The sequence below is a fragment of the Rhinolophus sinicus genome, chromosome 1, assembly GCF_057876585.1.
Source record: "Rhinolophus sinicus isolate RSI-liver-muscle chromosome 1, RSI-T2T, whole genome shotgun sequence".
NCBI lineage: Eukaryota > Metazoa > Chordata > Mammalia > Chiroptera > Rhinolophidae > Rhinolophus > Rhinolophus sinicus.
The window spans coordinates 154,652,966-154,670,534 of record NC_142501.1 but is presented as its reverse complement, the minus strand read 5'-3'; the positions used below and the strand labels follow the sequence as shown (position 1 = coordinate 154,670,534).

The 17,569-nt window shown below is 33.1% G+C and overlaps 1 protein-coding gene across 1 annotated transcript in view; it reads left to right on the top strand.

Annotated features, from left to right (window-relative positions):
• The window catches only part of TMPRSS11F (transmembrane serine protease 11F), a 110,217-nt gene that overhangs the window by 56,152 nt on the left and 36,496 nt on the right, over positions 1–17,569 (top strand). The window contains exons 3-4 of the mRNA XM_088794743.1: positions 6,205–6,356; positions 12,657–12,775. Coding sequence (XP_088650869.1) covers positions 6,205–6,356; positions 12,657–12,775 — 271 coding nt within the window. The remainder of the gene's footprint in view (positions 1–6,204; positions 6,357–12,656; positions 12,776–17,569) is intronic.

Genomic DNA, 17,569 nt, shown 5'->3' with positions numbered 1-17,569 from the left:
CTTGGTGAAAAACGTTGAAAAAAGTTTGGACACCCCTGCCCTAGTGTTTTGAATATATTAGGCACATAATAAAATGTTCTTAAGTAGAACTGAATTAAGTATAAGAAAAGGACATGTAACAATCCTGCTGATCAGATCACACACATATGGCTCTGGGTATGTTCCAAGTTCAGTACAAGGTGAACTTTGCCCAGAAACAACACATTATACATGAATAAACCAATTGTCATATTATTAATATGTAGTTTTGGGACCTTTTGCCATGAACTCAGTAGTCACATAATAAGACTGTGGTAGAGAAAACTACAGGAAAAACTTCTAACCTATTTGGAGTTCAGAGAAAGTAAATGATACCTGAGTTTACAAAGCTTAAATCAAGCTTTGCCTCTGCATCAACAAATAAAATACTGTAGTTTTAATATTTATTATTAAATGTTTCTATTATATATTTGCATAATATACAGAGGGTGCCAAAAAAAAAGTATACACATTTTAAGAAAGGAAAAACTGTATTAAAATTGCAATACTCAATATACAAGTCACGTTTGACTTCTGCAATTACAAGAGGTGCTCAAAATGGTTACCAGCAGCGTCCAGACACTTCTGATCACAGTGAACTACTGCTACATAGATAATATATCTTAAAATGTGTATACATTTTTTGACACCCTTTCTACATATACATGTGCTTTGTTCTATGGATTTGCACATTAAGATTAATAATCTAAAAGATATACCTAGTTTGAAGTCTGAGGGACTGGGATATGTCTTAATCATATAACAATTTCTTTATTGTGCCTAACATAAAAGACACTCATGCCATTTAATGTACAAATATATAATGAAGGTGGCCTACTTCTGCACACTTCTACTTAATCTACACTTGTTAGCACCCCAATTAATTTGCCAGAAAAACCTCCATTTTAAGAAAAATTCTATAAAACAAAATAGAAAATCAACTCTATTGCAATTGCTGAAATAAACTTCTTAAAAGTTCAAGACTGAACCAGCTGTAGCTTCTCTCTAATAAGCAATTGCTGAATGGCCAACTGTCAGCCATCTTTGATATATGAGTATACTAATCATAGAGCTCATTACAATTAGTGATATCATTACTGGGAGTGGACAGGCTTTCTCACCTATTTATTTAGGTATTATTACAGTGTTTATCATTAAAGAGGCTGCCTGTAAATGAGGACATAACTCAGGCTTACTTGATAATCTGCATGAGTGGCACTTTGGAGGGGGCAATACTATAGGTCATGTTTGCTCACTTGATCAGAATACTTGTGCAGCTGTCTAGAGAGAAAGGTGTAAGACTGAGCTCTTTTAGTATACATCTTTTTGGTCTGTAATAATGTAGTTAGTTTGAGACATCTAACTTAGTTAAGTCCTAAGAATGAAATAGCAGCATGTACTTAGACTCAGGAAAAATGTAAACAGGGGCTATCTCTAGGAATAGAGATTTTTTTCTGCTAAAGGAACTGAAATGTTCTCTTACTAACAAAAATTTAAGCCACAAAATATTCACTGGTTTATAGCTGCTTCTCCATAGTATTTTTTTCCAGTGACAAGTTCATCAAACAGACCGAGTTATTTTTCAATGCAAGCACTTCACACACTTTCCATATACCAGAAGCAGACTTGCTGCCATTCTACACATGGCATATCTCTTCTGATTTTTCATGTCTCAGCAAAAATGTTACTTCAGAGAGAACTTGCTTACTCACTCTTTCCAAGCAGTTCCCTCTCCCCACTCAATCTATAATCTTCTTATTTTTGATCATGGACATCTTATTCACCTACTTCCTAGCATTTGTCACCACTCATAAGGATCGCTATGTTTATAAGTTTTATCTGTTTCCCTTCAGAAACTATAAGCACTACGACAGCAAGGACCATGTATTTGTGCTTTATTCACTGTGTGTCCAGTAACTACTAGTGCTTAAAACATGGTGGATGTTTATGAAATAATTGTTTGTTGCATATTTAATAATAACACATTTCAGAATTCTTCAGCTTTTGTATGCAAATGATTTTTCTAGATCTAGGATCTAGACTGCATTTCTTTCATTCATCATTCATTCATTTATTCAAAGAGCAGCAAAATTCATGTAAGGAATTACATTAAATATAGGGTTAGATAAAAAGTGGTAAAATAATCTTTTATTTTTCTCAATGGTATGTTTTCTGACAATTCTTATTCATATAGCTCTTCAGAAATTATGAATTATCTCTACATGATTTAAAAAAAAAAAATCCTTGTGACAAACTTGAGAGATGAGGGATATTATCACCCTAATTTAATAGACAAGGGATTCTTAGAATCAGAGACAACAAGATAACAGGGTCAATACGTGACCAAACAAAGGTTTGAACCCTTGGAGTTCCAATGCAAATTACATGCTTTTTCTAGTAGTATTTTCATGTGTATTTCATTACTATAACCATCGTTTTGTTTTTATTAAAAATACCAAAAGGCTTTAGCTCCTGTATTTTGTTTACTTTAATGAATTTTTTAGAATGACATGGACTTACAAACGTGATAGTTGTTTTACATGTCATCAGTACACTAATGTGATATCATAATAATGCTATTCTTATTTGATGTCTGCATTTAAACATTAAAGAATGAGGCATTATTCCAGAAGGTTGTTAGAACAAAGGTATAAGTTTTATTTTAAGTATTCTAGGTTTGTTGCCTTCAGACTGAGGATCATGATTTTATTTTAATTTTACTGACTGGTTAGTATGTGGAACCAGTTGAACTCATTAGAGCATTTTTGCACTGAAAACTAATAGATTTATATTATCCATGTTTATGCATCTGCAGATCAACAAATTAATTTTGCTGCAAATCCAGAAACAATGATTTTCATAAATTTATGAAGAAAAATATATGACTAACTCTGAAAATAATTGTATTAAATTATAGATAACTATGGAGAAAATATGAAAATATTCTTTACTATAAACCGTCAGTTCATCTGAAGAATTATATTCAAAGGCAAGACCAAAAACAGAACAAAAGAGAGCAAAACAAAACCATTAGCTTCTGTGAAAGAAATAAACAGGACTATATTCTAATTCTTTACTTGTATTATTTATTTGCACTATTTTAGATCCTAACAAAGCCATAAAAAGTTTCTATTCCTCATTTCACAGGTGAGAAGACAAATTCCAGAATTTAACTAACTTGCTGATATAAGCAAAACCAGGATTAAACCCAGTTAGTCTGTGTTTATTTCCATAATAAAGAAGCAGTCACCACTTCCCAGCATGTACCAACATTTTCCATTTATCTTTAAAAAGGTTGCTTTAATGAAGAAATAAGTTTGAGTTATATTTTCCTTCTCCATTTGTTTTCTCATTTTTATTTTCATTTTACTTTAAAAGGAAGAAAATAAAAAAGGCAAAAGAACAATCCTCTCTCCAAAAAATAAACACTAAAGAACAAACTTATGCTTAATTCTTTCCTTTAAAAAGATGCAATACAGGTACCATGAAAAAGTTCCATTTCGATTAGGCTCATATTCGGATTAAACGAATAAATAATTGTCATGTACAAGTAGAAGAAACATATAGGAATATATAAAGGCATTTTAAATGTCATCAAAATAAAACAATGTTTTTCATAGATTGAGCAAGTTACACATAAAAAAAAAATTTTTCTAACTTATAGCCAAGTTCTGAAAGTTTCACACTTAAGAGTGCTTTGAATTTTTGTTTTTTAGGGTAACGACCACTTTCTTTGCAATTAGCTGGCATCTGCATACAGCTCCTGTCAGCTCTACTTCAAAACACAGAAATAAGTATTTGGTAAAACTTATTTTAACTTCCACGTGACACAAAACTCAACTTTTTAGTATATCAAACTGAGAATAGCTGATCACCAGGCAAAACTCATTTTAAAATTAAATATAACGATGATATATAAAAAAAAATCTTCTATGTTATGATGCAGTGTTATCATGGTGTAATATATGGTTAACACCCCCAAAGATTTGAAAGAAGTTGACTTTTGTCATTTTTTGCTTCTTGAATGGCACAGAGTACAGCAATTGACAAAACTTAGGAAAGCAGAAGTGAGAATTTAAAAATTGCAGTAACCCAAATATCCATACTCTAAATAAACAAGAATACTTAATGCCATAGATTTTGGAAATGGAGACTTCAATTATTAGTGAGGAAAAAGGCATTGCTCATGGGGACATTAGAAACTTTGATTTTTCTGAATTGTGTGACGCCAGCCTTGACAGTTACTTTTATTAGAGTCATGCAAACATGTTGTTAGTGACAAAACTGAAATAAAATGAGTCAAAGACAAAGGGCATGAAATGGGTACTCTCCATTTGGCTCAGACTTAAGTATAAGGACAGCACATTGCTCATTATAAACAACATTGATGCTACACTGGAAACACTTTCTCTTCATTTAATCTTCCTCATCTTGCCTGGAGGCACAATCATTTATTTAGCTGGACAAAACATGGGTGCCATTAATCCTTTTCTTGTCCCACATCTAAGCAAGCAGTCACCCAAACTCAAGCATTAGAGCTAAATCCAACTCCTCCTCTTTACCTCAGTGCCTCAGCCAGGTACAGGCCCTCACCATCTCTCTCCTGGACCTTTCAAAATGACCTTTAAACCAATTTTTCTGTCTGCACTTTTGTTCTAATCTCTATTCTCATTCATATATCTGATTATTCTAAATTCTCAATCTGATTAAAACTTTTATTGGCTCCCTATCTCTTGCAGAGTCAATTTCAAAAGCTCTTTACTTTGGGTTATGAGATTCCTCATGAACTGGTCCAGTCTGGCAGCCTTACCGTATCCTCTTCCTAGTACATAAGCAGTACTGTGAAAGACTTGCAATTGTGGATATACTTTGGGAGACCATATATTCTCTGAGCGCACAAGACATACTCTAAGTATATATTTCTATTTTCAATGATAATTGTTAATAATAAATGCTGTTTCACATCACCATTTTTTTTGTTCTTTTCGTTTTGTTTTGTTTTTTTTTGCACATGCTGTTTTTTTTTTTCTTTTCTCCTTTTTTTTTTTTTTTTATGGTATACCTGAAAAACTTGTATTACTCAAAGTTTTAATTTTGTTGTCTTCTTGATAAAATTCCTGACACAGCCCTCCAAAAGTTAAATATTTTCTCTTCTTGTATAAAGTTTTATTTTGGCACTTTTCACATTATATATCAATTACTTGTTTTCACGTCTGTATCCCATTTTAAAGTGTGAGTGCCCTACAGGCAAAGAGTATATCTTAAAATACTTATTATACCTCTAGGGTTCTAGAACAATTTCTGAAACATAATTATAATATAGTAGACACCATTCTAAGGACTTTCTAGTATCTCATTTAATGAATAAACTTTAAATAAATATTTGTTAAAACAAAATTAAAAACAAACAAAAATAACTTTTATTAAAAAAACCCCACTTGCAAGATTATTAAATATTGAATCCTGCTTGGGGATTCAGAAAATAAAGTAAACAAATGTCAACTTTCAAGTTGGAGAAAGATAATTTAAATGGTTTAAGGTATTTTGGGTGCACAGGTAGTAAATGAGTTGGGACAGGTAAGAGTCAAGTGGAAATGAAGGATCTGTATTGGGACTGGAGTCTTAGCCAGTAAATTTACAATCTGTGATTTCACTGGGAAGTGCTAATAAAATGTGAAGAACCATGATCAGGTCTTCAAAAGTAATGTTGCCACTTTTAGAACAAGCCATTATTTATTTTTAAAAAGTATTAAATTAAAAAGTGTTCATATTAAAATCGTTTATTTTGAATCAAATAAAACTGATGAAATAATTATACAACTTTGTTGCTAAGAACTCCATATGAAAATATGAAAATGTTATTTATAAGTTACCTTTTCTTTAAGTGAGTCTTTGTATCTCACCAGTCAAATTTCAAATTGCCAATTCGTCAGACAGAATGTAATGAGAATATATCCTTACTTGAATGTCAATATTAGTAGAGCTTTAACTAAAACTTTTGCTGTGATTGGGGTGTTGGGATATAGTATACAAATTAAAATGTACGTTCTTTTTAAGATCTAAGTATCCTATTGCTATTTAGCAATATAAACTATTTGCGTAGAGTAATTAGCAAGTGGACATGGAATAGAGCTATAATGGATATTTTTTTTTTTGTCTTCTGTTTATATCTTTTCATTATCATAGACCACTTGAGTTTTCAGAAGCTGATTACCCACAAGTTGAATATCAAAGAAGACAGCAATTCTGGGACCCTATTAGGCTCGCTCTCTTCACTTTGGCAATTGCAGCAATCATAGGAATTGCAATTGGTATTGTTACTCATTTTGTAGTTGAGGGTAAGTATCCAGGTCACATTTCTATTGCCTAAGTGCTCCATGACTTAACAACTTGAAATTCTCAGTTGCATAAAAAAAATTCCATTTGCATGATATTAACATTTTAATTACTAATCTTTTACTGATGTTAGATTATAGTTTGCTCCAGTGTTGGGCTCTGTGTTACATATTTCAAGCCAGTGAAGCTTGAAATATACAATACTACATGGACAGATACATCTAAAAGAAATACATATTTAAAAAGAGAATAAAAAGATTATCTTCAGAATAAAGACAATCACATCATGTGCTGAGTTTAATATACTTTTTTTCAAAATTAATATCTTAATGAGCTGCCCCATGAAAACTGGATAATATGAGAAAAGTTACCTAAAAGAACATTTTTAAAAGGCTAAAGATCAAACATTATTTTTGAAGGAAAAGAGATTGTTTCATGACTGGGGAAAGAAGATAAAGCTTATAATTAATTCCATATTGTGTGCAAAAATAGATAGTAGCACATTTAAAACAAATGACAATCAACCAAGATTCATTTACGCTTGTCTTTGGTATGTGTATTTGTAATTACATGTGACTGAGACTTTGCCTAAAATTTTACAGAATCATATGACTCCCAACAATAAAGCCATACTTGAGAGACCTCCCAGGAAGAGATGAATATTGTCCAACATGCCCAGCTTTCTCCTACCCACTTTATTGGGGGATTGATAATATCCATTTTTTAGACACTCATAAAATAAAAGGATAAACCAAGTTATCCTCTGCAATTGTGTCTTTCTTGTTAATGTCTTCTTTGGGTTAAAAGGTAGTGAAGTAGTTTTGTTTTAAAAATGCCCTCTATCTCTGATATGACAGGTGTTAAAAAAAAAAAGTGAAGGGATAATAAAAACCATGGCAAAAAAGTATTTCAAAATATATCATAGAGGTTGTGGTAAGCTGAATAATGCCCCTCACCCAAGGCATTCATGCCTTAGTCCTTACAACCTGCAAATGTTCTCTTACACAGCAAAGGGGATCTTCCTGAGGTGACTAAATTAAGGATTTGGAGAGGGAGAAATTATTCTGCATTTTCCAGATGGGTCCTAAATATAACCCCAACGTCTTTAGAAGAGAGAATCAAGAAGGTCAAAGAGAGGAAAAAAGCCATATGACAACAGCAGAAGAGAGAGAAGGGGACCACAGGCCAGGAAATGAGGATAGTCTCTAGGAGAAGAAAAAGGCAGGGAAAAAGATTCTCCTCCTTAGAGCCTTCAGAAGGAACCAGCTCTGCCAGTATCTTGGTTTGAGCCCTGTTACATTCATTGTAGGCTTTTCATCCTCAGAACTATACGAGAATAAGTCTGTGTTGTTTTAAGCCACTAAATTTGTGGTCATTCTTTTCAGTAGCAATAGGAAACTAATACAGAGGTTCACACTCAAGAATTTGAGAATCTATCACATGAACCCTCCATGCAGTTAATTGAGAGTTGCCTGCTTTTGAGCAGCTCTCAAAACAAAGAAGAAAACTGTCTATCACAAAGGATAAAAAGTGAAAGGGGGTAAGATAGAGGTATCTATCACACATTTCAAAAAAATAATGCACATATTTTTATGGCATAAGGAAATCAAAACCAGTCAGTGAAGGAAATCACATTGTAGTAATCAGGATAAAACCAAGAAGAAGAAAAATAGTTTTAAAATATTAACTTTAAAGAGTGGAAATAAATGGATCTGAAAGGGAGGAGAATATAAACTATAAAATATGTGAATTAACCACAACAGAAGTAAGGATTTTAGCAGACATGATAAAATTTACATCACCAGGACTGAAATGTATTTGATAGAGTTATATTTATCCTAAGGATTTCAAAAATTAAGAATGATCAGCTTTCCCTGTGTTCTAATACTGACCAATTAACTATTCCCTGATATATGAGAAAACTTAAAATAAGAGTTACAAAAGAATACAGTGACTTTTAGAATATGAATGGTTTGATATGGAACATATTTGTAGTTGAACAAGTTGGGTGTATTCCATGTTGCAGAGAAGGAGAGCATATGCCATGGAGAGCATGGGGCGGCGTAGTCAGAGATTCTTAGAAAGAATGTAAGATTTTGATTTGTGTTAGGTCATTTGGGGAAGGGTTTGCCCTAGATTGGATGCTGTCAGGAAACTAGACTAATGCTGTGGTTTCGTATCCTAACCAATCTAATCTAGAAAGCAAAAGCAATGAAGTGAAACTGAAGCTGTAACTGTTAGAGAAGCAGCACTCATAACAGTCAGGATAGGGAGATGTTCTGTCTCTTTTGTTTGTTTCTTTGTTTGTTTCAACAGTGTTTTCGTTTGAGTTCAAATCTGTCTATGGAATGGTCTTGTTTTTGTCATTATCTATATGGTCACAGGGTGGCTTCATCTAATGTTGATGTCCTGTGAAATTGTGTATGTTCAAGAGGAGAATGCCAAGGCCTAGATGATAGCAATAGGCCAGTGTCTGAAGTTCAGGGGACACTGTTTCTCTTTCGCAGGTTTTATATTTACAAGTCCACAAATTCCTGGGTATCACTTTAGAAGATAATTTCTGTGTTACTAATTAAATATTCAGTGCCAGACAATTAGTGTCTGTCTCTAACTTTTTTGTTACTCATCACAATAAAAAGACTGATCAGCTGTTGGGTTCTTATTTATGCCTGGAAATTCCACTCCAGTCCTCTTTTTACATTTAATCAAAGAAAAATAAAATATTTAAAAAACAAAATCGTATTTGAACATAAAACAAATATAACAGCATGAGACATATTTTCTCAGCCTTGTTTCTACTCAATATTGTTGTAGAAGTCATCTACTTTTTTGTAGATAGCTCTAGCCCATTTATTTTCAATATCGACTACTAATATCCCATTGTCTTAAACATGCTAGAATTGACTTATCTAGTCAAATGGTCATGGACATTTGGGTGGTTCCAAGTTTTAGACATTGAAACAATATTGCTATGAACCTTCTTATGCATATATCTTGGTACACAATGTGCCAAGGTTTATCTAGGGAACATATGCAGATGTAGAATTGCTGGGCATGTGCTTTTTTAACTTTATGGATAATACCACACTGTTTTCTATTAGCACTGTATAGGAGTTCCTATTGCTCCATATACTCATTGACATTTGCTATTAGCATGTCTTTATATATTTGCTAATTTGGTGTACATTACAGTGTTATCATTGTAATTTTAATTTGTATTTGCCTGATTACCAGTGATGTTGGACACCTATCCATGTGTTGTTAATTGATCATTTAGATTTCCTGCTTTTGTGAAATACGTGTTCAAATCTTTTCCCCATTTTTTATTGAGTCATCTGTCTTTTCCTGTTGATTTGGGTAGTTTTTCCTATATTCTGAATATAAATATCCATTGTCAGTTGTATGTCTTACACATATGTTCTGTCAATGAAAAATATCATGGGATGGATATATATATGATATATCATATATATCATATATATTATATATATATATGCCTTCATAATTGTAGGAGGATCTTTTTAATATTAATGAGCAAAATCACCAGTACCATTCATATGAAATACGACATTAACTAGAAAAATTCAAACATTGAGCTTCCCAGTTTAGTCACCTAGAATTATATAGTAAGTTATATTTTCCAACAAATATTTTCATGATCCAGATTAATTGTTTTTTCAGGATTCTTTAGGATTACTTACTATATCTTTTGTTATGGTGTAAAAACAAATCTGTTTTATAAAGAGTTACATGAAATCTTTTGAAGTCTTTAGAATTGCATTTTTACAAAATCTAGATAAATTCAATTTTCTAAAACTATTTTTAAAGCTTGATTTTCTGAAACCTACAAATGAAGTCTAAATTGGGATAGCATCATTTGTCTTCCCATTCTGCAGGACTGGCTCCACTTCTAGGAATGTAGAAATATATTGTCTCATGAGACTTAGAGTCAAATGAACCTTGGTTTTAATGTGAGACCTGCCATGTACTAGTTGTGTGGTCTTTGGAACATTACTTTTTTCTTCACCAAGCTTCAGTTAAAACAAGATTTTTTAGAAAGTGAAAGATAAGTCAAAATAATATCAGTTAATTCTAGATGTTAGTTATCGATTATTTTTATTCTTTTATACATACTTTTTGTTAATTCCAGAGTTTCTGACATAGCACTTACAATCTAAAAATGTTTTAAAATGAAAAATTAATTAATTATGTTAAAAATTAGAATGCTGAGCACAGTCTAATATACAATACACTTAACAAATTTTGAACATAAATGCTAAAGGGAATTGGCAAAGAATATGCTCAAGAGGTAGGCAGAATCTAGGCCAAGAAAAACCTCTGTAGATCATAGCAAAGAGCTGAGACTCCTTACACAGGCAAGGAGAAAATTTGAAGCATTTTAATTGGTGAAATGATACTGTCAAATTTTTAATTTGAAAAGATCACTCTGCTACTATGTGGGGAATAGATTTGAGGAAAACAGAACTTGAGGCCAGGTAACAGTTAGAAAGCTGTTACATTTTCCAGACAACAAATGATGAGGGAATGAACTACAGTACTGATGGCAGTAGAATTTGTGAATAGAGGATGGATTTTAAAAATTTAGGTGATAACATTGTCAGAACTTGCTGATTATTTAGGAAGAGACCAAAGATTACGCTAAGATTTCTAGTCTGGGTGACAGAGCAGATTATAGTGGTAGCATTTAAGATGGGAAATCTAAATGAAGGACTTCTTTCTTTTCTTTTTTTTAATAGAAACGTCATTTGTGTTCAATAGACATTAGATGAGTGGTTGATGAGGACTTAATTAAGAATGGATGGGATAAAGAATTTTATGGATGGGATAAAGAATTTAAGCGATCTCAATGAGTTGCATCCATAGAACTTAAAGACTGCAAGACTGATTTGATGTTGGAAATGAGGATGAAGCCAAGCTTTGGGTGATTTTGTGGATGATTGCACTGATCATGAAGACAGACAATATAGGAAGTAAAGACGGTTTGAGTACAGGAAGAGGTAAATGATTATTTCCCTTTGGAAATATATTTAAGGTGCCTATTTGATAGTCAATGATTAGTGCCCTGAAGTCAGTTTTTATAGTATCGGAACTCATCGCAAAGATCTTGTCTGGAGATAAAAATTTTGAAGTCATTAATTGTTAAAATAATTAAACAGGGAGGTCATTGGATTGAGGTGGCTCTAATGCCTTGGGAGCCTTCATAAGCAAACCTAAACCTAAACCAGAGTCAATGGGCTCTTATCTGAGAAAATGAAACTTAAGAACACCAATCACAAACAGGCTTTTCCACATAAGACAACCGCTTAAGCTACAGCCGATCAAATAATTTCCTTGCTTTGCTTCTGCATCCTTTCCATAAAAATCTCCCCTAGCTCCTGTTGGTAGAGTGCTCCTAACCACTTTTGGTTGGTACTGCACCCCATTGGAATTGATGTGTGCTGAAATAAACTTGAAAGTTTAAGTGTGCCTTGGTTTACCTTTTAACATCAACAAATAAGTGACGGTTGAGGCCATCACAGTTAAGGTCACTCAGAAGGAGTTATTTAATGACCACTCCAAAGACAGAACCTTGGATGGCTCAGGATAGAAGTAGGAATAAAAAGTTCTTCAAGGTAACTGAGAAGGGGTGATCAGGGAGGAAGGAAGAAAATTAGAAGATGGCTTCATAAAGTCAAATGTGGAGTTTCAAGGAACATGGTTAAGGTTGTAAAGAAATCAAGAAAATAATGAACAAATAAGAAAGGTGGTCATTTAATATTACAACTATAGTCCCTGGCAATGGCAGTTTCAGTGGTGTGTTAGTAGATTACAGAGAATCGAGATGTGAACAGGCAAAAAGAATGTGAAAACAATAACTATAGCCTTCTATTTAAGTAAACTTATCAGTAGCATAGAAAAAAAATTATAGCCTGTTCGCTATATCTTCACAATACTGCTTAGCTATGATAAACCTATATTAAAAGTTTTTGAGAAAATTGATCATTTTTATATGACTTTCATCAATTGCTTTTAATATTTACTTTACACTGTATGTCCAATTGTATGAAAGTTTTGATATACATAAACAGTGTAAATGGAATATTGTGAACGTATATTTTGAGGCCTGACTTATCTATTTTAGCTGGGTACAATGATGAAATTACAACATATTTGAAAAATATTCACAATAAATTTTGTGCTAAGAAATAAACTGCATTATAATAAACCTATTTTCTGGGGGTGAGGGACAAGGAACTTGATTATATTTAAGCATGGATCTTTTGTTTATTTTTACCTTTCAGATGATAAGTCATTTTATTACCTTGCCTCCTTTCAAGTCACAAATATAAAATACAATGACAATTATGGAATGAGAACCTCAAAAGAATTTACACAAAGGAGTCTTCAGATTGAGAGGATGGTAAATCCAATAGAAATTTTAAAAGTTTATGAATGTGTTTTTCTGCTTCACTTTGAATGTGGTTGTCATAGGAATTTAGCTTCTCTGTGCCTCAATTTCTTCTTCTGTAAAGTGAGGGTAATATAGTATATAGGTCATACAGTTATGAGGATTAAATAAGTTAATGTATGTAAAATATTTAGAATAATGTCCTGTACCACTAAATGTATGTGGATTAGAGTACGCAACTAATTATCACCTGAGGAAACTGTTGGTTGAAACAGATGTTTCCCTATTTTTAATTCTTTGATTTTCTTTCTTCATTTTTCTAAATCTGTTTTTTTTTAAACATAAGAATATAGGATTGCTAGATTGCCTTATTTTATTTATTTTGCTTTTAAAAGTAAGTAAAGGGTCACATACAAGGATGTGTATCTTTGATTCTTGATATCAATCTCAAATTTAGTAATGCTTCTCAAATATTTGGTTTTCCTTGAAAACATATGCGTTTATCAAGGCATTTCTATTAAAAAATACATATTAGGCAAGCTAAATCTTTACCTGTCATAGCAGAAAACCAAATAGAATTTGGTCTCATGAAGAACATGTCTGTGGACACCATAGATTTGTTTAGCAAAACCAGTGTGTTAGCCTAGAGTGTACTCCTTTAAGCTTATGAAAGTTATTAGGGAAAAAAGAAGTAATCTATGAGCTTTAAGCTTATGAAAGTTATTAGGGAAAAAAGAAGTAATCTATCTATAGAAAGGGGACTGAATCAGTATGATTCTTTATGATTAGCTATAGACAATCTCTTAATTAAAAGATGAGGACTTAGCACTCCAATTCTTCTACCACTGTACTCACCTTTCCCTGAATTATTAAAATGTAGGAAAGCATTTGCATCTTATTCTGTTATTTATCTTTATATAGGTTGATTCTAAATGTCGAAAGCCAATAAATAGTATTTTCATTTCCATAGCTATGTAATGTTTGTCACTTAACATAACAGTGATTTTCATGATTATGTTGCTACAATTTTTTTTCCCTCATGTTAGTGGTGGTGGGTTTATTCAGAATTATGTTCAGATTATTTTATTTTTATTGAAATATAATTGATATATAACATATTAGTTTCAGGTGTACAACATAATGTTTTGATATTTGTATTCATCATGAAATGATCACTACAATAAGTCTAGTTAGCACCCATTACCACACAGTTATAATTTTTTTTCTTATCATGATAACTTTTAAGATTTACTGTCCAGGCAACTTTCAAATATATAGCTGGTTCTCAAATAATGTCATTTCATTATAAGATTTATGAAATTGCCTTAGGAACTTATCTCTTGTTTATATCAATTAGCCTATGGTAAAACTGGTTTCATTTTACATAATTTCATTTAAAGCTGCAGAACCCATCAACAATGTTAAGTGAAAACTTACTGTATAATACAGTATTATTAATTATAATATAGTTAATGTCACCATGTTGTACATTATATCCCCATGTCTTATTTATTTTATAAATGGAAGTTTGTACCTTTGGACTACGTTCACCCATTTTGCCCATCCTCTATCCGCCCGCCCTCCCTCCACCTCCCCTGCCCCACTAACTGATTTCCATTTTCTTCTTGGGGACATCAGGTAACCAGTGCATTCCTGGTAGGATTCCAAACCTCTGAGCCAATGCTTTAAAAATTTGTTTGTTTATATAAAAATAAATATAAATACAAGTTCTGATACTATCCACACCATCTGTGAAACATTGGCTTCACTTTGGAAATCAATGCTCAAAATAATTAAAAAAGCTAATACTATAAATGAAATTACAATTATTATTGTTGGATAGGAAGACAACTTCCATCCATTATGCAGAATTTTCAATATCGAAATCTACTGATGCTGGCTCTTCATCCTTCTAACCTTATATTTTAATATTAGCTTCCCACCAGACTACTCTCTATTGTACGCCATATGTTCTAAAATTACAACTAAGTTTAAATCTTTAAAAATGTTTGTTTTTCTATTTCAAAGAAGTAACACAATATAAAAACACCTTTGGAAACACATAATATTATCTCTAAAAACACTTTTCCACTTAAGTTTGTTAAATCCTTTCCTGGTTACAAGCTAAAACCTCCTCTAAAAATTAAATATGTGGGATCACTGATCTTCCAAAGAATGGACTCATTGAAATCAATGCATAGCAGAACATTCTCTAGTTCCAACTAATTTACCCCTGTCTAGGTCAGATCCCAAAAAGGAGAGCCTGTGATGAAGGCTTTTGGTTAAGTGATTTATTAACCAAAAGCTTTCAGGAAAGCCTTATAAAAAGTTAGGGCAACAGAAAGAACAGAGTAAGAAGCTAGACAAAGAGGTGCTTTCAGAAATGCAGTCTCAGGCTAATTTCTCTGGGAGATCTGGAACCTAAATTGCCTCACAAAGGTGGTTCTGCCCAGAGTTAAGTGGGCTGGGCTGTTTGTGTTACACCACAAGGTAGAGCATAAGCTCTTGACATCACTGGGAAAGGTTCTCAGGTCAGACAAGGCCAGGCTGCTGGAGAAGTGTAGGTTTGAGCTGTGATCAATCAAGACTTATAAAAGTTAGGTAATGGATACACCTGCCCGGTAAATGCAGTTTGGGTAGGGAACAAATATGTGTTGCAATTCCTCTTTCATCACAATGCATCATCATTTAAGTGCATTCAGCTCCCTAAGAAATTTCCTAAGAAAGAAGAAAAACTTCATTTGCTTGTATATGATTATAGACAGTAAAATTCCCATTTTGCTAGGCCTCCAGATGATCCTGACTTTGCTTCCCTTTCTTCTGTTGCTCTATAAATGACCTTGTCCTTTCCCACGATAAATAGAACACTTTTGGTAGAAAATAGCAGAAACCCAATTAACGAGTCAAAGAAAAAGAAAGAAAGAATGAAAGACAGAGGAGGGAGGAAGGGAGGAAGGAAGACAAAACTGTTAGGAAAATCTAGTGATTCCTCTGGCTTCAGGTATGGCTGGATCCAGAGGCTCAAATGATGTCCTCAGACTTTTAATTTTCTTAAAAAATATTTATTCTCCATGTGGTAGGTAAGAAAGCTAATAGCTCCTCTATACGCACATTTTCCCCAGGTGATTCATTGAAGGAGGAAAAGACAATTTTCCATAATAGTCCTTGGAGGAAATTTTGAAGAACCAATGTACTTGGCCAAATTTGGAACGCCCGCCCATCCCTACAATAATCACTTTGACTAAGAGAATAAAACTGCCACCCTGTGGGAGATGAGGGGGGGGGTGACTTTAGCTCCATTTGAACCATAAAAAATGAGTTCTCATTAGGAAAGAGGGGTTCTCTTAGCAGAAAAAAAGAAGTACTGATAGCTACACAATAGCTCTAATTCCAAAATTTTAATTTCTAACCCAGATTTCTCTGAACCCCAGATTTATACAGTTCATTGTCTACTTGACATTTCCACTTGGAACTCTCACAGGCATCTCAAAGTTACCATATCTAAATCTAGTTCTTAAAAGTTGCTTCCCCATCCTATTTTTTCCACTCAACAAATGACATTACTGTCTGTCTATTTCAGGGGTGTCCAAACTGCGGCCCGTGGGCCAACTGCGGCCCATGATCCATTGTTAATTGGCCTGCAGCAAATTCCAAAAATATATATCCAAAAACATATAAAAATATAAATAAACCTCGAGTGAGTGGCCCGGCTGTTTGTGTATTTTACTGCATATGGCCCTTGGTGAAAAATATTGAAAAAAGTTTGGACACCCCTGGTCTAGTTGCTAGAATACCTACATTTCCTTTATTCTCATGTCTAATCCATTTACAAGTCATGTTTCTACTTCTAATTCACTATTTCTATCCTAAACCTAACTTAGTATATTTCCTCATGTAGGCAGCTCACAGTTATCTTTGTTTCCACTTCAGGCTCCGTCTTAATATCTTGTCTACATAGCAACCAGAACAATCTTTTAAAAACACATTATGCTACTGTTTTGCTTAAAATTTCATAACTGGCTTCCGAATGTACTTAGAATAAAATCCAAGCTACTCACAAAGGCCGTCAAGGTCCTGACTGCTTTGGCCCTATTTCTCCAACTTCTACACTCTCTTTTTTGCTTACTGTTCTCTACCCATATTGGCCTTTTGGATTCTCTGCACATTCTGTTTCTTTTACCTGGAAGATTGCCCCATGGCCCTATTCATTTTGTGTTTACTCATTCTGATCCTTCAGCGATCATTTAAATGTACCTCCCTGGAGAACCCTTCTCTAGTACAGACCCCCAGCCATTACTCTATAGTATGACTTTTCCAGACTAGTTGCTTTTTAATTTATTTCTCTCTCTAGTCTGTGAAACCAGGGACTACAACTTCTGTTCATTACACTTTATCCAGTGTTGTTACAGTGCTGGAAATATAGGGGACTCCTAACTATGTTGAATGAATAAATAAATAAATGAGGAAAAGAAAAGGAGACACGGTACAGTAAAAGTGTCATGAATGAATGCAAAAGCCAGGATTTTTTTCTTCATACTACTGTTTCTTCACACTGTTGTTTAAAATTACCCATAGCTGAAGACTCAATCAATTAATGAAAATGTTATTGCATAACTACTTTTTGCAAGGCTGTGAAGAATACCAAAGTCTGTACAGTTCCTTCCTTATTGGAGTCTATAATAATGGGTTAGGTATGAAAGTTTGTGCATGGAAAATAATACAAACTGAAAATTTATATAACATGAGAGCTAAAAAGATGATATAACAATATGAGAGTTGCACAGTGCATAATATAATTGTCAAATA